This window comes from Cornus florida, unplaced genomic scaffold (genome assembly GCF_030987335.1).
Source record: "Cornus florida cultivar Cherokee Brave unplaced genomic scaffold, ASM3098733v1 CherokeeBrave_3.0.0_Hap2_Chr11, whole genome shotgun sequence".
NCBI classification, from domain to species: domain Eukaryota; kingdom Viridiplantae; phylum Streptophyta; class Magnoliopsida; order Cornales; family Cornaceae; genus Cornus; species Cornus florida.
In genome coordinates, this window is record NW_026775581.1 from 94,409,436 (window position 1) to 94,436,634 (window position 27,199).

The 27,199-nt window shown below is 37.0% G+C and overlaps 1 protein-coding gene across 1 annotated transcript in view; it reads left to right on the forward strand.

Annotated features, from left to right (window-relative positions):
• Positions 1-27,199, forward strand: part of LOC132286027 (serine/threonine-protein kinase ATM) — a 108,480-nt gene that overhangs the window by 29,448 nt on the left and 51,833 nt on the right. Inside the window, exons 27-45 of the mRNA XM_059788281.1 lie at positions 1,365-1,411; positions 1,490-1,553; positions 1,749-1,823; positions 1,922-2,041; positions 2,440-2,625; positions 4,611-4,732; positions 4,826-4,895; positions 5,055-5,182; positions 9,141-9,282; positions 9,376-9,516; positions 9,670-9,768; positions 9,859-9,905; positions 10,367-10,559; positions 10,659-10,880; positions 13,180-13,251; positions 13,800-13,869; positions 24,530-24,647; positions 24,818-24,941; positions 26,289-26,432. Of these exons, the coding sequence (XP_059644264.1) occupies positions 1,365-1,411; positions 1,490-1,553; positions 1,749-1,823; positions 1,922-2,041; positions 2,440-2,625; positions 4,611-4,732; positions 4,826-4,895; positions 5,055-5,182; positions 9,141-9,282; positions 9,376-9,516; positions 9,670-9,768; positions 9,859-9,905; positions 10,367-10,559; positions 10,659-10,880; positions 13,180-13,251; positions 13,800-13,869; positions 24,530-24,647; positions 24,818-24,941; positions 26,289-26,432 (2,184 nt within the window). The remainder of the gene's footprint in view (positions 1-1,364; positions 1,412-1,489; positions 1,554-1,748; positions 1,824-1,921; positions 2,042-2,439; positions 2,626-4,610; positions 4,733-4,825; positions 4,896-5,054; positions 5,183-9,140; positions 9,283-9,375; positions 9,517-9,669; positions 9,769-9,858; positions 9,906-10,366; positions 10,560-10,658; positions 10,881-13,179; positions 13,252-13,799; positions 13,870-24,529; positions 24,648-24,817; positions 24,942-26,288; positions 26,433-27,199) is intronic.

Here is a 27,199-nt window from a genome sequence, read left to right on the forward strand (position 1 = left end):
AACAATCTCCTCTAAAGTCTAAAGATCTATAATTTCTCCCTAAAGCCCAACAAAAAGAGTGGAAATAATAGAGAATTTAAGCATAGAAATAGGCATCTCCTTTCCTTCGAAATATCTCCTATTCCTCTCGAGCCAAATACACCACCAAACACACAGAGGCGTAGCCCTCCAAGCATCCTGAATATGTGCCCCCACTGTACAACCTCTCCAAGCCTGAATCAACTTTATAGAGGATTTAGGTATAACCCACTGAATCCCAAACAAACCAAGCATCAAATCCCAACAATCCCTAGCCATGGTGCAATGCAAAAAAAGGTGATCCACTGTCTCCTCATCACGTAGGCACATGTAACTATAGTTGACCACCACCTGATTCCTTCTCCTCAAATTATCTTGGGTCAAAATCTTCCCCAAGACAGAGGTCCAAGCAAAAAATACCACCTTGAGAGGAGCCTTGGAACGCCAAACAGTATTTTATGGGAAAGGATCTCTAGGCTTCTTTGTGAGACACCTGAAGAAGGACCAAGCATCGAAACGACCCTGAGAGGTAGGGACCCAAATCCAGCCATCAGAATCTCCAACCGTAATCTCCTGGCGATACAACAACTCCAAAAAACCAATGGCATCCTCAATTTCCCAATCCTGAAAGTGCCTCTTGAAACGAACATCCCAAGACGATCTCCCACTATAAAGATGATAACAGTTGACCACCATGGCCTACCTATCCGTAGCAATGCTGAAGAGCCGTGGGGAAGTGAGAGCAAGAGAACGATCCCCACACCAAACGTCCTCCCAGAAACTGATCCTCCTACCATCCCTGAGTCGAAATCTAATATGTTTGGAAAACTCATCCCACCCCTTCCGAATGAATTTCCAAACGCCCACACCCCCTGGACCACGCACCTCAAGAGTACTCCACTCTCCTCTACTCTCCCCATATCTAGTTGCTACAAACCTCCTCCAAAGCCTATGCCTCTCCACCCCAAACCTCCACAGAGGCCTGAAATTTGTAATGTGTCAAAAGGCATGGCATCTGAAGTATTTTGCCTGTATGCAACATACAAGTTGCTTCACTCTTGATTTATTAATATTTTTTTCCATGGTATTGTACTTGTTTTTTTCAAGAGCTCTTAAATCTTGGTCGTTTATTTAGTGGGATTTTTTTCTTTGGTTCTTGTTTCTCCGTCCCAGAATCAAATAGTTCACTAGTCTCTAATCTAGGTTGCATTCGTGTTGCTGGTTCTCATAATACAATATATCTTCTTTCACCTATATATCTTTACCTTTTCCTTTAATTTTATTCGAGTTTTGATATTTAAATTAGTATGTCATATTCTCGTGGTGATATCCAATGGCACATGCAGGCTGTTTTTATGATGTGTGTGATTTCAGCAATAGATCCCTGTCAGAGGTACAATATTTCTTCTGTCTGTTGTTGTTATTATTAGCCATGGTTTGTTTATTTAAAATAGCCATACTTTTTCTCCAGGGAATTGGTCAGTGCTGTACTTGATAATCTGTCAAGACAACTCAAGTATACTACCAGGTCAAAGGTGAGAATATATTTCTCATCTTGTTACTTTGATTTAGTGAATAAGTGACCATGATGAGTTGGAAATAATTAATGCACATTGGTCTTGGAGTACAATCATCTAAAAGTAGTCTGTAATCAGATTACTTAATTTCACTGGCTTCAATTTTCTTCATTCCAACTAGAATTAATTTATTTAATTTTCTTTATTTTTCAGTACTTGGAGGAACTCATTGGATCAATTCTCTTCTGTTGGGTTGCTTGTGGTGTAAGCTTAGTTTCACTTCTTGAGGTAATGTGGTCATCTCTCATCCTGTAGGTATCTGAATATGACTGAAATTTCTGAAGTTTCATACTCCAGCTTATAATTTTATTTGTTGTTCTTTGCAGATAAGGGATCTTTTTGTTTCGAATATGGAGCCTAACAATTTTGTGAAGTACTGTTGCCATTGGCTTCTTCCAGCTCTAGTTTTGCATGGTGATACCTCCAACCTAAACTGGGTTGCTAAGGTTGGAGGAGTTAACTTGGTTTCTTTCTGTTTATGATTTACTAAATGTTGGCGGGAATGGCTAAAATTTGCATTGAAATGGTTATCGACTTGATTTTGCCTTTTGACTTGATTTAAGATTGGTTTTTGCTTTTTGGTGCCTAGATAGCGAAAAGATTTCATCAGAATTGTTATTGTTTCTTCTCTGCCACCGGCAGAAAATAAATTGAAGTTGAAGATAGCTCTGGCAACTTGCTAACTTGTTTATGTTGTGTATATTTTACCATTGGATAAGGAATTGGATGTTGTGTTAATACTTCTTGCATTGGTTTATCTTGCAACTCTTTTGTCATTTTATGTTATGTTTGTTGTCTTGTGTATTTGTGTTTTTATTTCCCAAACCTGCTTTTTTACTTTCAGGTTGCTGGTCAATCTTTGGCAGTCCTGGTTAAAAATCATTTTGTGCCAATCTTTTCAGTTTGCATGGCTTTGCATTGCAGTAAGAAGTCCGGGTGGGAAAAAGGAGCAGTGGTACTTCAGAGTTCAATATTAAGAACTGCTGAGATATCTGAGAATGAAAGAGACAAACTCATAAAGAAGCAAATGGTTTACCCCTCTCTCTCTGTGTGTGTGTGTGTGTGTGTGTCTCTCGCAGTAACATTTAAGGTATCTAGTTTTATGACAAAATGAGTGGTGGCATTAATTGTCAGCAGGTTTTGTATGTCTTACCATGTTATAGTAGTTTGGAGTTTAGATATTCTTGTAGCTGTCATGACCAGCCCAAACCGTGTAGATATAGTTCGCTTTGCACACTCTCTCCTCTCGGTGCTTAAGGTTTTCCTCTACATGCCGCCCCCACCCTCCCCCCCCCCCCCCCCCCCCAACAACAACAACCACGTGGAATGTCACAATCACCCCCTCTTGGGACCCAGCGTCCTCGCTGGCCTGACCCGCATGGGCTTGGCTAGGGATTGGCTCTGATACCATTTTGTCATGACCTGCCCCAACCCGTGTAGATATTGTCCGCTTTGCACACTCTCTTGTTGCCCATGGTTTTCCTCAAAACGCCTCTACATGGTTAAGGGATGTCCACACATATAAGTCTCTAACAACTTCTCCCAAAGGATGTGGGACGTCACAGTAGCAACAAGTATATGTTTGTACTATATAAATACAATAGCTATCGGCACATGCATGTAGATGTATATAATTAAAATTGTATATGTTTGTGGGTCAGAATACTTTTGTTTTTCTGGAGAGAAAAAAAAAAAAAAAAAATCATGTTCTAAAAGGGTACAATTGACATAGTGAACTTACTACCGACTAGCATTTTGTTAACTATGATTTGTAGATATGGACAAAAGTCTTCTATTAACATGGACGTAGAATGTCTGATGAAGTGATCCCCTAGACATGGTCGTTTTATGTGCTTATGTATATTTCTCTGTATATTTTTGTTAATACTTTTAAATATTTATTTTCCTGCTTATCATTTGTTTTCTTGCATTAGAGTTGTTATTTGACAAGGTGAAAATTCTCCTTCTCAATTCGTAATAGGGTTTGATTCTGTAAAGCTTTATAGTAATCTTTGGATTTACATAGAGATGTAAAACAGGGAGGTTGTTCAAAAATACTGAAAACCTGAAAGTAGAGAAAAATACTATTATTTTAGTAAAGTTCTGAAAGTGGCTATGCTTTTATTCATTTGAATAAAATTTGATTGTTATCCCTCCCCTCTTTGATTTCATGTTAGTTAAGTTTTAAGTCAAAAGCTAGGGTTAGAGAAATGATAAAGTAAAAGGGAAATCAAGACAGAGAGCAAATTGGGGCTTTACAGATGTAGCATTAAGGCTTTATATCTTTCCCATATAATTTCTCTGAACTGAATCCTCTAGGACACAAAGGAGAATATTTCTTCCTTTAGGATGGAGATCACAACATGGTCAAGAAATGGAATTTTGTTGTTACATAAAACATATAGAATCAATAAGAATTTAAATCAAGACATGATTCACGAATGTTCGGAAGAGTGGTGAAGCGATTGCTATATTGACTGTGATATGGTTATGGATTAGATTTGCTGTTAAAGTTATTTGTTCGTTTTCATGCAGTCAGTTATATAAAGATGGCTGTAACATTTTGGTAGATCTCATTTGCATTTTAATTTTTACTTTCTTTTTCATTGGAAAAAAATTTCTATTTATGAAAATATATTTATTTTTCCCACTTTCTCATGTTTCATGAGAAAAATATATTTCTTTGGATATAGAAACTTACTTCTTTTTCTTTTTTTTTTTTCCTTTTTTTTTTTTTTTTTTTTCTTCTTCTTCTTCTTCTTCTTGGGACTGAAATATGGATCTGCAAGAGATTGTTTTAATATGAGTACTATATTTGGCTAGTATTAGAAACTTCTGTCCATTTTGCTGAAATGATCAAATTTGGTTCTTCTTTTGACAAAGCATATTAGTTGTTATGATGTTAATCATAGTTTATATAAAATTGGGTCTATGGTCATATTTTTTTATAAAGTGAACTTGAATAAATAGTTGTTTCGGTTTTGAAATTTGAGTTCCGGGATTTCTTGCCTGCAGGTATCAATTGTTAGCCACATTCTGTCTCTTTCTTCTTGTGCGTCAGACCCTGCACTTCCCTTCTTTTCTAGGGATGCCATTGTGCATGCAATTCAAACAGTTGTAGATGGATTCTTGCAGATGTGAAATACCTTCTCTTCACCCTTTAATTTGTATTGCACTTTTTTTTTTTTTTTTTTCATTATGTTTAACATATTCTTATTATGTATTTGTAGCGAGGACTGTCCTAGGAGCTTCAGTGTCATTGACAAGATTAACATTTTCCGCCCAGATAGAGTATTTATGGTAAGATTCATTTTCTTGTATGATATGGCTTCTTCTAAATATTTATATATTTTTATTCTTGGCTGTTTAATTTTTTTTCTTTCCATTTCCCATCATTTTACGAGGCTCCTAATTTCTGCTATGCATTTTCTCAAATAATCTGCTGTAATGATAATGCAGTTTATAGTAGAAATGCATTACAAAGTTACTGCAGCTGTTCATCATCGGCACAAATGTCATCGGTTGGCTGGAATTGAGGTGCTTATTAATGTTCTTGGGCACAAAGCTGCAGTTTCAAGCACGTCAAAGTGAGTTCACAATTGTTGTCTTTTCGACTCTTCAAATTTGGTCCCTTAAAATTATTTTTGCGACAAGAATGTTATTGAGCTTTCAATTTTCTCTGGTCGGGAATATTGGTGGATCTGTAAGTCAAAACTGTATGCATGAGCCACCTTCTACATTGTTTTGTGTTTTAACGTTTTCTCAAAATTTTAATGCTAAGGTGGGTATTCAAAGAATTGATATAGGAATAGGTCTGGATACTGGGTGAACTACTTTGATGGAAGGGGTGGGCGGAAGTTGGTTTAGATTTTATTGTGTTTGGTTTGCTCACCATGTATGTTATTGTGGTTTAGTAATCCATCCTACCTTCCCTTTCAAAAAGCGGTATGGTTGCAAACAGACCGTATCATGTAAACTATTTTGTTTTGGACCCTTTGGTGCTTGCCTAGCTATACTTTGAGTTGTGCTTATGCGTGGCTCAAGCTTGGAGAAATGTTTGGCATCCTTGTGCTGTGCCAGTGCGGTTTGTGTTTCAAGAGAAAGATCAAGCTTGGATTTGCTTAACTTGATTTTGTGTCATGGCAGATTCCAGTTATTTTTCTTATGAATTTGAGGAAGATTATTTTTGTTTAGCAGAAGAAAGGTGGTTGGTTTTGTTCTTTGGTAAAATTGTCTTCCATTGAGAATACATCATTGAAAAGGTTGTTTGAGTTATCATATCACAGTGGCATGTTGGAGTTTGCCGCAATATTCAATGTAATTGGTGAAAAGTGTTTTTACTGAAAAATCAATTCTGATAATTTTTCATATCCCACTTCTCTTATTTCGTCCTGAATTCAATTAAAATGGTATTTTCACAAAGCTTTTAAAAATAACAATAAGTGACAAAATGATAATTCCATCTTCTCTTGTTCATGCGTCATCTGACCAGAACATGATGTTGCCAAACTCCACTCATTTGTAAAGCAAACAGGTACTTCATGTTTGAGCTGATTCTGCCTCCCCTACTTTTGTGAACAGTGTCAATTTTTTAAAATACTTGGTCGGGCATTTTTCATTATTAAACTTTGCCATGTGACTTTGGAAATTGGATCTTTAGATTGAAAGCATGAGGTGTGGTTTTTCACTGGTCAAATTGGAAAGTACTAATGGGTGAATTCCATGAGGTTCTTTTCCTATTGTACACAACCCTTTAGAAAGGATTCTTTAATGGAAAAGCACTTTAGAAGTTCGACAATTTTTCATGTGGGTAATGGGTTGAGTGAGATTCTTGTAATATTGGTGGTGTTGGGAGGGGACTCTTTACAATTAATTTTCCATCTTTATGTTCTTACAATTGCTCACCGTGAGGCAAATGGTTCCCACCATAGTGCTTGAGCTATGACCTCTTTTAAGTACCTAATCTCCATTTGGATTGAAGGATTTTAAGTGGATGGATTTAATTTTAATTATTTGAGGAGTATGATTGAAACTTTATCGCTTAGATTTGAATTTTAACAATATGCATAGATGAAATTGATGCCGGCAAGAAATTAAGTTGCATATGATAAACAATGTATCATGTACATCTAATTTTGTGTCCCTTGGACTTCCAAATCTGTCTCCAATTGCTGATCTTTTAGTTAAACTCAAATCACTTGATTTCAAATCCATTCATTTATCCAAATGGAGCCTAAATGATTTGGTGGTCGCTGATGTTTCATACCTGCTTGTGCTGCCTTAGCCTATGTGATTGTTCTGAAAAATAGCTAGCTATTGTTATATGTCTCCTGATTGTAAGTTGTTATTTTGTGAGATTATTTTCCATTTTAATACACCAGTTGGTTCATAGTTCCTTTTCCAGTTGGGAAGATTTGGTCTCTGTCATGTTCCCTCTAAAATTAGCCTTTTGGCACCGACTGCATTGCTTGTTAGACTTGTAGTAATGTACTGTAGATTGGCTGAATGCTAGAATGTTTTAGCTTGTCAATTTGCATGTGCTTATGTTTGAAAGAATAGGTAGATCATCTCTTAATTCGGTTCAGTTTGTCTTAACTATCTGGTCCCCATTTGCATAATTTTTGTGCTCCTTTGGTTTTTCTAATTTCCTTTAGTTAAATTTTATTGGGATTGTTCTTGTATGACATATGACCTATGCTACTTGGACTTTTCTTTGTGTATCAGCTGCGAGTACGTGCCTAAGCATTAAAGACGCTGATAAATATTTCAATTATTTAACATTTTTTCTTTTATATTAAAAATGTTTTTTTGGTGCTTGTCCAACCAATCACTTCAAACCCGTATCCCATATTCATGTCCGAGTGTTGTAGGAGAAATTCAAGATAGAATAAATACAAGAGAAATATGTAAAGGCTTGAATGAGAATATACACTCATTCACAACTATGGTATTTGTATACTAAAAAGAGCACATGTTAATACTACGAGAAATGAAACTGAATAATATCACTACATATTCTATGCCAAAATCTATGAGTAAATAAAGTCAAATTCCATGATTCTATGCTATCATATCTTGGCTAATATAGTAAGTCATATCCATGATTTTAGGTTATCATATCTGAGCTAGCACTCCTTCTCAAGTTGGTGCGTGGATATCTGAGATGCCCAACTTGGACAATGCATCCTCAAGCACGGTATTCATAGATAGCCAAGACATAACCATGGCGTTATCTCCAATGTCTCCTCAGACCATAAACAATCAATAATGTCTCCTCAGAGCATTCATCTTCATACACATGATTAAAATATGTAGATGGAAGAATCAACAATGTCTCCTCAGACCATAAAAATCAACAATGTCTCCTCAGACCATTCCCCTTCGTACGCATGTTAAATATGTAGATGGAAGAATAAAAAATGTCTTCTCAAACCATATACGATCAACATTGTCTCCTCATACCATTTCCCTTCATACACATGTTAATTATACAGATGGAAGAATAGAAATTGTCTCCTCAAACTAGAAACGATCAACAATGTCTCCTCAGATCATTCCTGAAAAATCCAAATATAGACTTTTTCTAGGGCGCTTTTCTCTAACCTTCCCCATCTAGATCTAATGTAGGACAAGGACTTCTAACATTTTCTCCCCACTCAAACTTTCAACGCCCTCGTTGCCGTCGGACCACCTTGCCTATCCGACGCCTCCTGGGCGGGCACTTGACGTGACACCGGATCAAGGGTTGGGTCTGGCTCGGATATCAAGAGGAAATACAAGATAAAAGAAATATATAATGGCTTGAATGAGAATACACAGTCATTCAGAACTCTGGTCTTTATAACATGTTACTATTATTAGAAGGGAAACTGAATAAAATCACTGCATATTCTATGCCAAAATATATGCGTAAATAAAGTCAAATTCCATGATTCTAGGCTATCATATATCAGCTGATATAGTAACTCACATCAATGGTTCCAGGCTATCATATCTCAGCTAACAGTCGTGTATTTTTACACTGGTATTTCACTTACTTTTGATTAGTCGATGTAACATAGCATTTAACCCTTAAGTGAAAACTTTAGAGTCCCTCTTTTCCACTCTCTATTGGCTAAGGGTGAAAGAAATGGCGTTTTTTAGCGTGCAGCTGTTGTTATTTTGGTCCATCTTCATAAGGATGTTTCTGAATTAATTAGAATGATTATGTTTCTCTCACTCTCTCTCTCTCTCTATTTTCTTTTCTTCTTTTTGTTGGTTGCTTTTGTCCCATTTTGTTTGAGTTGTTTTGTTGTTGAATTGGGGATTTCAATGCTTATATGCTTTTCCTTTTTTTTGCTGGGTTCTTGCACCGTACTTTGTATGATGCATTTCCTTTTCTCATAAAAAGAAGAAGATATTCAATTAAATGTGAACTCTTACAATTTATCTTTTTGAGTTCTTTGTGCAAGTTTTTTGGCTGCCATGCTTTACAGAGCCTCTTTTTTCGCATCATTTCCTTGTTGCAGTTGTATGGTTTCTGATATATTATTTTAAAATTTGTAGCTATCTCTTCAACGTAGTGGGGCAATTCATTGGTTGTCATGCTTTACAAGACCAATGTTGTCGTATTATTTGTACATTGCTCAAAACTTTTAGAAGCAACCCATCAAAAGAAACTACTGGTGTTTTAGGCGAACAACTTCAGGTATATATCTTATGTCACTACCTAATAAATTAAAATATTAACGATTTGGAATGTCTATTTTCTCTTCTAAATTAATGCTGTTGCTGGCTGCAGTTTTTGGTGTCTAAGTTGGTTGCTTGTTGCATTCCCTCTGAATCTAGTGTTGAACTTTCTTCTTCTCAACCATCTCAAGTTTTATCTTTGCTTCATCAGCTGACTGTGGATTCTGATCCATCTCTCTATGACTACATCAAAGTATGTTTTCCTTGTTTCTCAGCTGTAGAAATGAGGTTCTTTTGATTAGCGTTGAAAGATGTTGGGATGTTTGGATTACTTTATATTCAAATAGATCTGAGTTTTCATTGGGGACTTGTGTGTACTCATTCCAGCAATTATTCTGTTTTTCAGGAACTGGAACCTTTCCCTGAATTAGATATATTTGATGGGATACGGAAGTTCCATCATGAATTATGTCAAGATTATTCTGCAAGAGATCACTTATTGAAGGTTTATGTCTGCCTTAAAAGTTTTAGAAAGTTCAGATTATTAATTAGTTCCTAGGTTTTGGTCTTCACCATAATAAACTTTCATTTCCAGTTTGTGAGGAGATCTTGCTACCTTCCACCGCGATTACTTTTATGGAGGTAAGTACCTCTCATAGCTAGCAAAATGATTGCAAATGCAAGGTTTAAGTATCTTTTACATAAAGTTAGCGGGATACTACTCTATTGGCTGGATTTTCAAGATTCTATTAATTTGTTTCTTTTCTTAGAAGGAGATTTTTCTTTTGCTTTTAAAACTGATTAATTTATTAGATGCATTTTTTTTTTTTTTAATATGCCCAAGGAATGCGTGGTTAATGATGTGGAGAAATTTGAATGTTGTTGCTATTCTGACTGAGAAGATGTTCAGTGGCTAGTCAAAGAAAGTTTCTTTTGTTAGTATGGATATTAAATATTATTTAGGAAAAATTTTGGTAACTGGTGATTCCAAAAGTGGCTCAAAGTTAAAATACAAGTTTGCTTATGGAAGGAATTTTTCTTTCTCTGATGCTTTAAGTTGCTATGTCTTGCTGTGCAACCTTATTACATGGTCTCTCTTGCAGTCTCAAAGCATTGCACAAGAAGTTAGTCATGGGGGAAATTTTCCACACACAAAAAAATACAGAAGATACATTTCAAGTTACATATTGGCAACGTGACCTTGAAATTGTAAATGCCGTTTGGACGCTAGTGGATATGTGTGGTTTGGATGATGCAAACAGTTTTAGAGCATTGCTTTCTGATTTTATTTCTCGGGTATCTTTATTATATTTGGTTACATTAATTTTAATTCTCTATTGTTGCACATTATTAAATTATAAGTTTGATTTCTTTTTTTCTTTCTTCTGATTGCAGGTTGGTATTGGGGATCCGCATCGCGTTGTTTTTCATCTTCCTGGAGAGTCTAGTCATATACATGTTTGCCGGTCACTTAAGCTTGACAGTGCAACAGAAATCAGTTTTCCAATGGAAACTGGCTTATCTGAAGAACTTTTGATTTCGCTAATGCGTCTTTTGAAGAAGTTTCTGATGGATGATTCCGTAAAAATAATTGATGTGACGTCACAAGCTCTACGGGTGAGTCCATGGAAGTCTATTTGGATTTGTGTATGTTTTCCCTTCTATCAGCACCCCTCTATGAAATCGTTACTTATAAATAAATATATATATATATATATATATATATATAAGTATTTTGAGTTTGAAGGAACTGTTGAAAGATATAAAAATTGAAGAGAGAAATCAAACATGAAGAACACAAGGAAAGACACACAAAGCCCAAAGGGCTACATCACTCTTATTGTATTCTCTCTTAAGATTGTTTACAATGAGCACCTCTATTTATAGGTGAAAGAACAAAGCGATAAATATGGAAAATACGTTAATGGAGGATTCATAAAATCAATCCCATAAATCACTCCAATCATATTTTATCATAGACTAAAATCACTCCCACAATATTCTCTGAGCAATATTCTGTGGAGTAATTTAAGGGTTCCTATAATAATATTCTCCAACAGGAAAAATTCACAGATCAACCAAGGGCAAAGTGAAGGAAGTCCTGAAATTTCATATAAATTCTTGAATACATTTCAACTCTACTAGATGAAACTCCACAAACCTGCTTCGTGAATCCTCTTTTTTTTTTTTTTTTTGATAAGTAAGATTTTATAAAAGGCGCTCAAAAGGGGAGCGCTCCCAAAGAAGACAACAACCGTCCAAGACGACACTATAGCTTTAAGCTATCCACAAAATCCAAAAGAGAATCCATTGAATTACAGTCCCACCCATTGACCCAAAAGAATAACGAAGTAAGAAAAATAGCCCAAATGGGAGACTCCACGAACCTGCTTCGTGAATCCTCTTAAGACAAAAGTAGTGCCAAAACATCTCTGAATATCTCCAAAATTATGTTAAGTGGCGATTGGGTTCTGGTTGGTTCTTCCCATGCACAGTGGGGTTTAATCTGCAACAGGGTGAAGAGCCATTGATCAGTGGGTTCCTGCATGATCTACATCTGATCTCGTCTTCACTCCTGAATAAGGAGGCAGCTTTCCGTCAATCTTCAAGAAAAACATTCTACCTTCTTCAGGAGTCAATCCCTCAAATATATTGGAGATGCTTGAATATTGAGACTGAAAGATGATTTTTAATTTTAAATTTTTCAGGAAAGTTCAAGCAAACGCGCACACACCCACTATATTTTGCCCCTACTGGGGCTCGAACAGTCAACCTCCCATTTGGGGATGGGAGTTTATATCATTGGTGAGACAGAAAGATGTTGCTTTTGGTAAGAGTGTCATATGGTGCAGTTACAACTAAAGTTTCATAATTTTTTTGGCCAAAACAATTTGCTGTAGAACACAAATTTGATCAGCACCACAAAATGTACTGACCTTTTTTTTTTTTTCAAAATTTTCTGGAATACTTGAGATTTTCTTAAAGATATGCCCAAAATTATAAAGAGAATTACAGAACTGTTGTAGGATCCTAGACAACGCACAAGTGTCCAACTCTCTGACTTATGGATGTGAATCCCCAAAACTAATTTAGGGAAAAAAAAAAAAAAAAATCCCCAAAACTAGTAGACCCCAAGTCAGTAACAGGAAAAGAAAAGATTTTTTTTTTTTTTTCTCTTTTTGCTTTTTTCCTTCTCTCCTCCCTCGTGCCGCGGTGGCCCTTCAAAGAATGTTCTCCAACCACTCTAAGCTTCAGGCCTTTCCCCCTCCCTACCCCCTCTTCTGGTTTTTCCCCTCCTTACCATTTCTTCCTACATCAATTTCCTTGGGGTGGGAGAACTCAACCAGTTGAGTTATTTGTCTTGCCACTCTCTCTACTTCCCCATGCCCAACTTCTTCAATTTTGATTCTTCTGTGTAAGTGTCAATGCATACTCCTTGTTGCATTCATCATACATGGTCTGGATTTGCCTACCTCAGTAATTCTCCTTTTCGATACTTGTTTCATTCATGGATTTGCCTCAACATAAACTTCAGCATCATTACTTGGTTTCCATGTCTGGTTATAGTGCTGAGTCAACAACGTGAAGAAGTCACTGACCATAAGCAGTAATAAATGGGGTTGTGTTAGTAGTCTATTTAGAATTGTAAATGAGAGAAACTTGGCTTAAGGTACCCTTCTATGATCTATCACATTGTTTATCTATAAACAGCTAGCATCTCAACAGGGGCCCCAAACTCAGATTCACACTGAAATTGTTTATTTCATGACAATTTAGACTATTTTTAAATTCATATGCTCATTTACATATGTGGAGCTTCTGTGGGACTTGTTGCTTTTAGCCTCCTTAGAGGAACTCTTTATTTTATTCAAATTTTTTTTTGGTGGTAATTTTTTTTTTTTTTCCTTTAAACCAGGGGATACTATCAACTGAAAGGGGGCATAGAGCTTTGCTATCATTTGATTCTTATGAGAGATCCCTTATTGAGGCAAGTATTCTATATTTATAAAGAGTTATTTTGTTTCATTTAGTCAACAATGTCTTTGTCATGCTGGATTCAATCTTACAGCAACATTCGAAATGCAATTCAATGCATATTTAATACAATTGCAGACCAAAAGAGTTGAGCTTAATGGAAACTGATATCTAGATTGAGTCATGTTGAGTAATTGGTGGACCTGCTTGTTGTTACCCTGTAGAAATGTTATCCTATCATGCTGAAACTTACTACTCTCCATGAAATATAGTTAGCATCTTTTGTTTTTACAGTGTCTTGTACTCCTCCCTCCCAAAATAAGTGTCCTTTTTGAAGATTATAACTTTTAAAATGGATGTGCATTTTATGCATGTGCCTCTTTTGGATTCCAAAACTAATCCTCCAAAATTTAAAGATTTGCATTGTTAATTTGGGGAAGTCATCAAAATCTAACCATAATTTAGGATAGTTTTAATATTTGTACCTTTGACTTTTAAAATGGACACTTACCTTGGATGTTTTTGTTATCGGTGACTTATATAAAATTTTCTATCTTGTAGGTTCATTCCAAAGGTATTAATATAGAGCTAGTAGGGAGCTTACTGTTGGATATAGAAAGAAAGTTCAGTGGTAGGTTTATGCCAGCTTTGAAAGTTGTTTATCTTTGTTTTTGGCGATACTAGTTTTGAGGCCTATTTGTTTATGCTTTCTGTATCCTTGTTGTGTATGTTGTTTAAAATTAATTGCATGCTGATTTTGAAATCCTTTGATTAAGGTGGACTAATTCAGGGTAATTGTCTTCTAGCTGTTCTTTCTGCAAATAAAAATATATTTTGCTTGCAGTTATTTATGAAGTATATAACACTTTTAAGAGTACATCTTCCCTAACGAATATATATATATATATATATATATATTTGTAAACTTCGAGTGAAATTTCTCATCTTTCTTCCACAAGCCTCTGGGAAACTTTCTTTTTGTGCTTGAATTTTTTTCCCCCGGGACCCTGCTCCCAGATTGCCTTTTGATTTTATTTATTTATAAGAATTATCTATTTTTCTTTTTCCTTATGTTTGTCTATTTTGTGTTTCTTCGCCTTAAGTTTTGCTTGTCAGATGTTTATTTTTTTCCCTTTAGCCCTCCTTTTAGAAATTTTTTGTGGTCGTTCACAATTTAAATATCTTTATGTGTATAAAATCTAACCTTCAAAAGATGTCTCAAAAGAGCTACTGGGTATGAAGATTTACTTTATAATCTCCCTTTAGCAAGCATATTGTGAACCCATTATCTTGGGAGGAACCAGTTTACAAGAACTAATGAATCTAGGAGGGCCTTGGGACCAAAATGGGTGTCTATACATGTATAGCATGACTTATACTACAATTATCTTTTATGGTTAAGTATGGTTCTTCATAAAAGAAAGGGCCCCGCCGGGGGGGGGGGGGGGAGTGGTTGGGGGGAAGGAAAAAGAAAACGGAACTTTTGTTTGGAGTTTGAAATACATTTCAAACCCAATTATAGTTAGTGTGTACAGCTATTATCTATTAGCTGTTAATGTATTAACTGTCAAATTAATTGTATAGTTGATTTACCTTGAATAGGTCTGTGTATTCTGTATAAATATCCTTGAGATATATGAAAGAAATACAAACTTTTTCAGCCATTTATCAATTTGGTATCAGAGCAAAAAGAAAGGAATTTCCGCTGCTTTCTTTTCTTTTCTATTTTAACCTTACTTCTAATGACCTGCAACAGCCGTCAGCTATCTTCTTTGTGCTGCTGCTGCTTGTCTTCAATACCTCTTAGCCACGATCTGTGGCAGCCAAAACAACCACTGATTCTTCCTCTCTAACCGAAAATTCATCTGACAGCAAGAAGTCCTCCATGATGACTATTCACGAAACTTCTTCTCCTATTCCTATTAAATTGGATGGTGCTAATTATCGTGTCTGGTCTCAGATTTTGGAGATGCATATTACTGGTAGACAGAAAAAGGGGTATATCATAGGGAAAAAGGTTGCACCTGCAGAGGATGATCCAAGCTATGATGAATGGGAGGCTGAAGATGCCCTAGTCAAGTCTTGGTTTATCAATTCCATGACGGTTAATCTGATGTCCCACTTTGTGCAGTGTGGACAACCAGGGAGGTTTGGGATGCATTAAAGAGAAGTTATCTTGATGTCTCTGATTCTTCTTGGGTTTATGAACTGATGAAGAAGTCCTTTCAATTGTGTCAGGATGGTCGGCCTCTTGTAGAGTACTACAATAAGCTGAACTCAATCTTCAAGGAACTTGATTATCGAAGACCAAATGATATGACGTGTGCAACTGATATTGAGAAATAGAGGAAGCGTATTTCTGAGGATTGGGTCTATATGTTCTTGCAGGTTTGGATCACAGTTTGGATCAAGTTAGTAGTCGTGTTCTAGCTACCTCTCCTTTACCAAGGCTGGAAGAAGCATATTCTCTAGTTTGTCATGAAGCACAGAGACAGGTCACCATGGCAACAAAGGATCACTCAGAGGCCTCGGCTCTTGCTGTCCAAAAGAGTTCCTAACCAGCTCCTCCTTCTACCGACTCTACTTCTCGTTTCTGCACTCACTGCAATAGTACGAGACAAACGGTTGATGCTTGCTGGAAGAAACATGGTTATCCGGAGTGGTTCAAGCTTAAGCAAGCTGAGAAGAAGAACAAGAAATTTGCTCAGGTTGCTATCACCGACATTTCTCCATCTTCTGCTTCTCATGTAATTCGAGTGTCTTCTCAAGGAGGTAATTCTGGTTCGGCCTTTATTTCTACTGCTTCTAACACTTGGGTTATTGATTCAGGGGCCACTGATCATATGACTAGTAACTCTTCCATACTTGACTCTCTAATACCTTCACCCGTTAAGTCTGTTCAGGTTGCTAACGGGACTCCTATGCCAATTATAGGGGCTGGGAATCTCACTTTCTCCTACATTCTCCATGTCTTCAGTTTTACTTGCACCTAATCTCTCTAACAGCCTTCTTTCCATTAGCAAAATTACCAAAAATCTTAATTCTTCTGTAACTTTTCATTCTACCCATTGTGTGTTTCAGGACAATCTTACGAAGATGACGATTGGCATTAGCAAGGAGAGAGGAGGTCTTTACTACTTGGAGAAGGGGGTAAGGGAGTTAAAATCTGAACCTAGCCGTGGTTTTCAAGTAAAGAGAGAGTCTGACAGAGAGAAGATATTTTTATGGCATTGTCGTTTGGGACATCCATCTTTCTTTTATTTAGAACGTTTATTTCCTAAGTTATTTTGCAATATTTCTGCTTCTAGTTTAGGGTGTGAACAATGCATTTATGCTAAAAACCATCGTGTTCCTTTTAAAGTGAGTTTCAATAAAAGTCATATTCCTTTTTCATGTGTTTACACAGATGTGTGGGGTCCTTTTCTACTCCTTTTGCTTCGGGCCATAAATACTTTGCATCTTTTATGGATGACTATACTATAGTGAGTTGGGTTTATTTGCCAAAATCTAAGAGTGATGTTATACATGTTATTCCTCAGTTTTACGAAATGATTGTCACCTAATTTCATACTCAGGTTCAGGTTTTCCATTATGAATCAGTCTCTTACTGATTTCTTCAAACAACATGGCATCCTCCCCCAGACAACGTGCGCCTACACGCCACAACAAAACGGCATAGTAGAGTGTAAGAATCGTCATCTCTTAGAGGTGGCTCGTACCTTATGCTTTACTATGAATGTTCCTAAGCATTTCTGGGCCGAGGCTGTCACGACTGCTGTTTTTCTTATCAACCGAATGCCTTATCGTATAATTAAATATCAAACTCCATTGAGAATGCTATCCCGATTTCACTCTATTCCTTCTACACTTAATCTTTGTCATAAGGTTTTTGGTTGTGTGTGTTATGTTCATATACATTCTCTTCATACGGATAAGCTTGACCCTCGTGCTCTTAAGTGTGTCTTCCTTGGTTACTCTAGTTCACAAAAGGGCTATAAATGTTTTCATCCTCCTACAAGTAAATACTATGTGTCCATGGATGTTCAGTTTTGTGAAAGAGAGTCTTATTTTTCTGGGGATGTATCTCTGATTCCTCTTCAGGGGGAGATTGGTAGTAAGGAAGAGGAACGGTTATGGTTGGAAGAAAAGAGGTTGTGGATTTCAGGTAAGGAGGAGGATTCAACTGTTATGAAAAAAGGAGAACCTTTAGATACTCTTGATCATGTGGAGACCGAGTTCGATGAAAAAATAGGTGAAAGACCAACCCACTTGTTCAAAGAAGTATATGTGAGAAGGAACAAGGATGCCACTGTCGTGCCGCCTCCTTCTAACTCTAATACCCCTCTTGATGATACTACCATGCCATCGGATGAATCTTCTAGGATTAACTCTGAGGTACATGTTTCTTCTCCTTTAACTTCAACTTCAGATATTAATTCTAACCCTGTAACTTCTGTGGAGACTGCTGCCTTGAATCCACAGGTTGGTGATCATGGTAGGAGGTATCCTTTTCGTGATCATAAAGAACCTGATAGGTTGGGTTTCTCCAAATTTTCTTCTAATGTTGTCTATCCTATCTCTAATTTTGTTTCCTATCACCGTCTGTCTAAGACTCGCCTAGCTTTTGCCCTTCAGTTGTCTTCTATATCTGTTCCTAGTCATTTTCAGGATGCCCTTGGAGATCCTAAGTGGAAGGCTGCTATGGTAGAGGAAATGAAGGCTCTCCAGAAGAACTCTTCTTGGGAGTTAGTCGAGTTACCTCAGGAAAAGAAGACAGTGGGATGTAAGTGGGTGTTTGCGCTGAAGTAGAAGTCAGATGGGACAGTTGAGAGGTACAAGGCTAGACTAGTTGCCAAGGGATACACTCAGACTTATGGGATTGATTATCAAGAGACCTTCGCTCCTGTGGCCAAGATGAACACTGTTTGAGTTATACTCTCTCTCGCAGTTAATTTGGACTGGCCATTACAACAGTTTGATGTGAAGAATGCCTTCCTTCATGGTGATTTGATAGAGGAGGTGTATATGGATCCTCCCCCGGGGTTTACACCTGAAGGAGGTAAGGTATGCAAGCTAAAGAAGGCTTTATAAGGGTTGAAACAATCACCAAGAGCATGGTTTGGTAGGTTGAGCTACTCAATGAAGAAGTATCGTTTGAAGCAAGCTTTGGCAAATCACACTCTCTTCTATAAGAGGAATGGTGATGATATTACTTTGCTTATCGTTTATGTGGATGACATGATTGTAACAGGTAGCAACACCAATGAGATAGAAAAGCTTCGGAGCTATTTGGCCAAGGAATTTGAAATGAAGGACTTGGGGGTTCTAAAATACTTTCTGGGCATTGAAGTGTCTCGGTCCAAGCAGAGACATTTTCTCTCTCAACGAAAGTATACATTAGATCTCTTGGCTGAAATTGGTAACTCTGCGTGTGTTCCTATAGACACTCCTATTGAAGTAAATCATGGCTTAGCTATCTATCCTGATCAGATTCCGACAAACAAGGAGAGATATCAAAGACTAGTGGGGAAGTTGATCTATCTGACTCACACTAGGCCTGACTTGTCATATGCAGTTAGTGTTGTGAGTCAATTCATGCACAATCCGAGTGACCGACACATAAATTTAGTGAATCGTATTTTGGCTTATCTAAAGTCCTCTCTAGGTAAAGGTATTATGTTCTCCAGGCATGGACACCTAGACATTGTGGGTTATACAGATTCTGATTTTGTGGGAGCCAAGTTGGATAGGAAGTCTACTTCAGGGTATGTGTCATTTGTTGGAGGCAATTTGGTGACCTGGAGGAGTAAGAAACAGAATGTGGTATCGTTGTCTAGTGCAGAAGCTGAATACCGTGCTCTTCATCATGCAATTACGGAGCTTACATGGTTGAAGATTCTCTTAAGTGAGCTTGGGTTTGGTCCAAAGAAACCTATATTGATTTTTTGTGATAATACGACAGCTATTGATATTGCTAATAATCCAGTGCAACACGATCGAACTAAGCATATTGAAGTTGACCGAAACTACATCAAGGATAACCTGGATTCTGGTGTGATAGAGGTTCGTTACATTAAGAGTGCGAACTAGCTGGCTGATATGATGACTCATGGTGTTACTAGTGGCTCGTTTCATACATCACTATCCAAGTTGGGTATGTGCGATATCTATGTACCAACTTGAGGGGGAGAGTTAGCGTGTATAGCTGTTATCTATTAGCTGCTGTTATCTATTAGCTGATGTTATCTATTAGCTGTTAATGTATTAGCTGTCAAATTAATTGTATAGTTGACTTACTTCGAATAGGTCTGCGTATTCTGTATAAATATTCTTGAGATATATGAAAGAAATACAACTTTTTCAGCCATTTATCAATTATTATCTCATGGATTGGTCTGTCCAAAGGACCAATCAATCATCTTGGATGTGATTTCTGCTTAATTTTAGAAAAGTGTTGATTAATTAAAATGTATGAATATTTTAATATTTCCTTTAAATATCTTAAATGTTGTTTAAAGTTAAGCACCTGTTAGGCTATAGTTTTACTGGGTTGGCCCCAGGGATTGAGGTGTGGGGATAAAAGTGAGATTCTTCTCAAATTTCTGACACCAAAAGAGTTCCATACCTGACAAGTTGTTTTGTTGTGTCTTCTCCAATAAATTTACAAAATAAATTTTTTCCCTCATTGGTTAACTGATAACAGAACAGGTAAAATTATTTGTTAAATAATTTGTTTTGGAATTTTATCCCATCCTTGAATTAATTATGAAGTTGAATTTATTTATTTCTTCTTTTTCTTTTTGGTTTTGTTGTTGTCAATCATTTGGGGCCAAATCAAGCCATTGAGAATGAGAACACGAAGTCAAGTATGGAGAAACCACTTCATTCAAATAAATCTTAGGATTATGGCTGTTGTCAGGCTATCATTGTTGGCATTTTAAATAGTTAGGACCGACAATGGGCAAGAGACATTTTCCCTTTAAAATAATGGCCACAATTTTAGAGTCCTTTTGTTTAGTAAAAAACATTCGAGCTATCCGGAATAATGTGGAATAAGCCAATGTTAAGGGCCCATTTGGGGGAGCTTCCTTATATCAGAATTCCTTCATTAAAAACGCCTTCATAAAAGGAATTTTGTTGGATGGAATCGTGGAATTCATGGGAAAAAAAAAAAAAAAGACGTTTGGCGAGTGCATTTCTTAAATTTATTTATCTTGACAATAATATCCCTTATCCTTTGTAATTATTGCAAGCCTCCAACAATAAGTGCAAAGCCGGCAGTGGTGGATGGTGATGGTAGTGGAAGGAGATGGCGGTGGCTGTGGTGGTGGTGGTGGTGGTGATGGTGGAGGGTGGAAAGTGGTGGTGGTGGTGGTGGTGGTGGAAGGTGGCGGTGGTGAAGGAATGAAGGACCAAGAGAGAATATAGGACAATCTTATCAATCTATGAATATTAGATGGACAAATTCGTAAAATAACAAATTTACCCTAAAAAAAATTTGGCTTCCCAAAAGGAGGTTTCAAATGAAATATTTTCTTCTTTGAAATGGACTTCCTCACCATATGTGTAACCAAATGACACAATTTAAAAAAAAAATGCTTTTGGAACTTGGAAGGACTTTTTGAGGCCTCAAGAAGCTCCCCAAAACGGGGCCTAAATCTTTGCCACATTCAGTACTCTAAGTGTCCAAATTGATCATACAAGCACTGAGTAGTGAATTCGAAGCATCAATACAATTGTGAAAATACATCTACTTCGAAAAAAGTTAGAAATAATAGGAGAAAAGACTTGTAATAGAAAAAAGTGGAAAAAGGGAATTTCTGCAGCCAACCTTATTTGTATGAAATTAAGGCAAGGATTAAGATATCTTGATTTAAGAAATTAAAAATTTATAGAGCTATAGATCCAACATTTTTTCTGTAAGATCCAACATTTTTTTCTATAAGTTGTATTATTGCTAAATTATTCATACCACTTTTCCTCAAGTGAAGAAGAAATGTAAATCTCACGTTTTTGGATCTTGTAATATGTTGTTGGCACCATTTTCACTCGCTTTGGTCTCAATTTCATTTTTAACTCGTCACATGAAAAATGGGGTTTTACGTGATGGAAGGTGTTGGAGCTTGATATAATATTTTGGGTTTACTATAATAGCTTAAGCATTTGGGACAATTGGTAATCTAACATGGTATAGAGGTCTAGTATATCTTTTTTTATTTTTTCGTATTGGGATGTCTTGTGTTAAAGTCTCTATATATGCTTTTTTGTTTCACATTTTGGTTTGTAATTTTGCACATTGTTGTCGTCACAGTTTGATCTGCTTGACTCGCTATGTGCAAGATGAGGTTGCACGTATGGGAGGGTGTTGGAGCTTGATATATATTGTTGGGACTATTCTCTAATAACCTAAGGTTTCGAGACAAGTTGTAGTGATAGCACACAATTGAAAATGTTCTATAGTTTCTACAGCTTCCATTATTCTCTTTCATGGAATGTCCGACTCAGTTAGAAGAAAAGTTGTGAAGTTGGTTATTCATAAAGGTGGTGGTCATGTTGTGTGTCTGCAGGAAACCAAGATTGCAAAGATGACAGACTTGATTGTTTGAAGCTTATTGGGGTGGGGCGTGGCGGAGATTTGTTGAGTGGATTGCGTTGGATATGATTGGTTCTTCGGGTGGCATTCTTATTTTGTGGGATAACCGATGGGTTTCTCTGGTTGATTTTCAAGTTGGGTCTTTCTCTGCTTCTTGTGTTCTCTCCTTGGTGGAGGATGGATTTCGTTGGGTTTTTTCTGGTGTCTATGGTCCTACAGAGGATAGCGTGCGCCATTTGCTTTGGGATGAGCTAGGAGAGGTTCAAATGAGATGGTCATTGTCTTGGTGTATTGGAGGGGATTTTTAATGTTGTTCGTTCTCCTTTCGAGAGGTCGACAGGGGGTAGGTGGACGACAGACATGGAGTCTTTCTTGGTGTTCATTGACGTCTCTAGGTTGTTTGACTTGCCTTTGGTGGGCGGCCCCTTCACTTGGTCTAGTGGACGCTCTTTTCCTACTCTCTCTCGTCTTGATAGATTCCTTGTATCGAGTGATTGGGAGGAGAAGTTTTCTAATGTTGTCCAGGCCACTTTGGCTCGTCCTTTATCTGACCATGTTCCGTTGATGTTGGATTGTGGTGGGTTACGTAGTAGAAGATCCCCTTTCAGATTTGAGAATATGTGGCTTCGGTCTGAGGGATTTCTAGAGAGAGTCCGATCCTGGTGGGTGGGGTATGGAGTGGATGGCACCCCAAGTCATTCTCTTGTAGGTAAGCTGCGCCTCTTGAAGAATGATTTAAAAGTTTGGAACAAAGAGGTCTTTGGGAATCTGGTATGGAGGAAGAATCGGGTCCTTTCTGAGATTGCTGATATTGATCGGATGGAGGACCAGGGCAACTTGGTGGATTCCTTGAGAGGTAGGAGGGTGGAGTGTCAGGCGAAGTTTGCTGAGATTGCTGTCATGGAGGAGATTTTGTGGAGGCAAAAGTCTAGAGCTTTGTGGCTCAAGGAAGGCAACAATAACATGAAGTTTTTTTATAGACTTGCCAATGCTCATAGAAGGGGCTATCACATTGGGAGGATCCGGGTGGATGGGGAGGTGTTGAGTAAGGAGGAGGATATTTGCAACGGTATTGCTGATTTTTATTCTATGTTGTTCACAGAATCTACTAGATGGAGGCCTTTGCTTGCAGGGCTTCATTTTGACGCTATCTCGAGTGAGGAGTGCTCTGTTCTAGAAGAGCCTTTTTCTGAAAAGGAAGTTTTGATTGCTTTAAGGAGTTGTAACGGGGATAAAGCCCCAAGTCCAGATGGCTTTTCCATGGGATTCCTTTTGGAGTGCTGGGAGGTGGTTCGAGAGGAGGTGATTGGCACTTTTCATGCTTTTCATAGTGTGGGCTCTTTTGAGAAGAGGTTGAATGCCATTTTCATTGCTCTCATTCCGAAAAAGGGAGGGTCGCAGGATATTAAGGATTTTTGCCCTATTAGTTTGGTGGGGTGCATTTACAAGCTGATTACTAAAGTCTTGGCTTCTCGATTGAGGCAAGTTTTGGATGGCATTATTTTGGACTCTCAGAATGCTTTTATGGGAGGCCGTTATATTCTGAATTCAGTTCTTATTGCTATTGAGTGTGTGGATTCCAGATTGAGCAGTGGGGTTCTGGGTGTGTTGTGCAAGTTAGACATTAAGAAGGTGTACGACCATGTGAGCTGGAGTGGAGAGCCTTATTGATAATGGGAGATTGTCTTGGGATGTTAAGTTTAGGAGGCGCTTTCAAGACTGGGAGATTGAGGAGGTCAGTCGTCTTTTGGATTTGTTATATCGTCAGGTGGTTGTGGTTGGGGATTCTGATTGTTGGCTTTGGGATCTTAACTCTCAGGGTCGTTTTGAGGTCCGGTCCTTCTTTAGGTGTCTTACGGTTGGTTCTGGAGGCCATTTCTCTTGGAAGTTTGTTTGGCGATCTAAGGCTCCCCTCAACGTGGCTTTCTTTGCTTGGACTTCTGTCTTGGGTGGTATTTTAACCCAGGATAATTTGAGGAGGAGGAATCAGGTGGTGGTTAATCGCTGTTACTTATGCCTGTGTGATGAGGAGACAGTGGATCACCTTCTTTTACATTGTAGTATGGCTAGGGACTGTTGGGATTTGATGCTTGGGTTATTTCGGATTCCCTGGGTCATGCCTAGATCCTCTAAAGGGTTGATTGAGGCTTGGAGAGGTTTTTCAGTGGGGGCTCTCATTCGGGATGCTTGGAGGGCTACGCCTCTTTGTATTTGATGGTGCATTTGGCTCGAGAGAAATCGGAGATATTTCGATGGAAAGGAGAAGCCTATTTCTATGCTTAAGTTCTCTATTATTTCCACTCTTTTTTGTTGGGTTTCAAGAAGAGATTATAGATCTGTAAAGGAGATTGTTGTTTTTTTGGCCTCTTTGAAGGTTTGAGGCGCTTCTTGGCCTTGTGTGTTTCTTAGGGATACGCTCCCCTTTTGAGCGCCTTTTATAAAATTTTTACTTTTCAAAAAAAAAAGATTATTCTCTTTGATTAAAGAATGAATTCTCTTTGAAATCATATGTAAACATTAATGGTTGCAGTAGAAAACACATCTGCATTCTGGCTTGTGTAACTTTCAGTTACAAAAAGTTTAATTTTCTCTCTCAATTCTTTGAGTTAAATGAGAAAAACTGTGTTTCCTTGTTTTCATACTATGTTCTATGATTAATCAATTATATGTAAAATGACCTATTTAACCTCATTATCAGCTGAAGCAATTTCGTTGGAGAAGTCTACTATATGGGAGACTATTAACAAAAGTTTTGAGACATGGATTTGTCCACTTGTTTATGCTCTTATTGGCTATTGCAATGACGTGATTCTAAGGTATCCCTTTTCTTCTTTGGAATGACTACTCTAACAACATGCCTGTTTGTGTGTTTTGGGGTTTTCTTAGACTCCTAGCAATGAATAGCATGTGTGTAGATTTTGAGGTTTCTTGGATTTAGCTTTTCAGTTTATGTTTGTAATTCAATAGATTCACGAGTTGCTTTCAGTTTATGTCAAGATATTGCATTGCTGAAAGCTGAAGTTGCGGAGCTTCTATTACCAAATGTTCTTGTCAATCTAGCATGCAGGAAAGATTTGGCTATTGACCTGGGCAGATTAATCTCTTCGCAGGTTATTTTCTTGAGCAGCTTGGGTTGATTTTTTATTTATTTTATCCATGCTATTAATATTGAATGTAATTTAGTTTACCTTTATGCTCTGCCCCACTTGCTGCGATTGCTACCACTGTAGGAAATTGTATGGAAGACGGTGGATGTTAAAGGTCACTTTGAAAAAAAATCTCATGCTTGCAGCATATTTCATAAAGAATTATTCATGTCATGGTTCTTTTAAGTGTGTTTTCCCTTTTATTTGGATTATTAGGGTGGTAATGGTGTACTATGTTACCTGGACTCGTGTATGTGTGTCGGGGATGGGTATGTATCCATGTGTCAGATGTGTCAAATCTTCAAACTGAAGGATATATAGACACTGCTAAATATTCATATTATATAATATTTTATTTTATTTTTTAGTGTAAAATAATAGCTTTATGTAGCATAGTGTCTAATATAAACTTTTGTGGAAATTCTGTTCGACTAAATTAGATTTCTTGGTAAATAATTTGTTTAGTGCTTATTAAATTAAGGAATTGAAAAAAGAAAAAGAAAATCCTTTACTTATTATGTAAGACTTGTGATGACTGACTAATTTGATAGCCTTGAATCATCATCCTAGATGCAATTAGAAATTTAGATATTGTCAGAGAGAGAGAGAGAGAGAACAAAAAGAATTCACAGGGGGAGTGTTAGAGAGTTCGTTATTTCTTCTAGTTGTTAAAGAGTTTGTTATTTCTTTTGATCATTAAGGGCACTATTGTAATTTTACTTATAAAAAAAAGGCACTATTGTAATTTTATCTTCTCGATATATAAATTGGTGAGATGTGTCAAAAAACCTTAATTCAATCTTATCCTTCTCAGAATTCTCTTCTTTTTCTTTTCTTCCTCATCCTGTCTATTTCTACAAACACAAAATCCTTTAAATTTAACTCAAACAATAGTCAAAGAATTTCAGTTGACATGAGTTTACATTAATATGAATCTACTTTAGTCCTCATGCCTTTTCTGTTTGAATTATTCTCCTGATGGTAGCCATATTTTTTTTCAAGATAGCATTGTTTCTAAACTTTAAGTAATTAAAAGTGGATTGAAATGAGCTTCAACTTGATTGGCATGCTATTTCTTGTCTTCTTTGGCCAGAATTCTGTATGCCCTTTTGATTTATATTTTCCTCTTTCGAACAATTGCTATATATCTATCTATATATACACATATATATTTGTTGCAGAGGTTAAATTTAATTGAAGGATAAATGAACTTAGAGTTTGCATGTTGATATTACCTTGGCTTTTATTTAAAAACCATCGTATCTCTTTCATAGTACACACAAGATTTATTATCTTTCATGGAATGTGCAGGTGCGGGAAAATATATTTACAGAGTCCAATAAATTGTTCAAATCGACTCAGGTGATCTTGGATGCACTTAATGAACTCCGACTATGTTATGTCATGGAAAGAGGTGCTTCATCTTCAATTCCACTCAATCGAGAAAGTTCAATGGTTAGTGCACTACACAATGACACAATCAACGTTGTTTAGTTAATGCGTTTTGATTTTTTATTGTCTTTTTCTTATGTTCTTAAATTTTGTGGTGGCTCACCAATAAAATGTGATCCTTCTGATTGTGCCGTGATTGCCTTAATGATGGTTTATATAGCCACATATTCCAAACTAAATTGCGGCTTTGATATAACTGAGTTGTAATATATGTTGCTACTTGCTATGTTGTTGTACAACCCCTTTCTGTTCTCCAAAGAATTGGTTAAATTAAGTAAAGGCATGTTAAAGAGAGAACTTTTGTTCAGTAGTGAAAAATGTGATGGAAGAGAACTAAGGTAAAATTAAAAGTGAAGTTCTCAATTTTTGGCCTTCATGTGGCTCCTGCTCAATTTTCTAGAAAGAAACCCAAAATTCCTCTTTAGATTGTAAAGGATATATATTTTCTCTCTGTGTTACTGGCATTGTATATCGAGTGTTCCATTAGTATATCATTGCCTTGTTATTGTCACCCTTTCTACAATCAGGTCTCATCTCGTTATAGCCACTATTACGACAATATGTGATGTCTATTATGACATTTACAGTGTCTAGGAGTGACTAATGAGCCTTTTTGTGTCAACCCAGAATTATTGATTTGGATGGCATATTTGTTTAAACTGTGGATGAATGTCCTAAGAAGGCATAGTTAGCCTTAATAATTTTTATTGCCTGATAAATACTATGATAACATTGCCATTACTAGTACCACATTGGATTTCTAAGTAGCT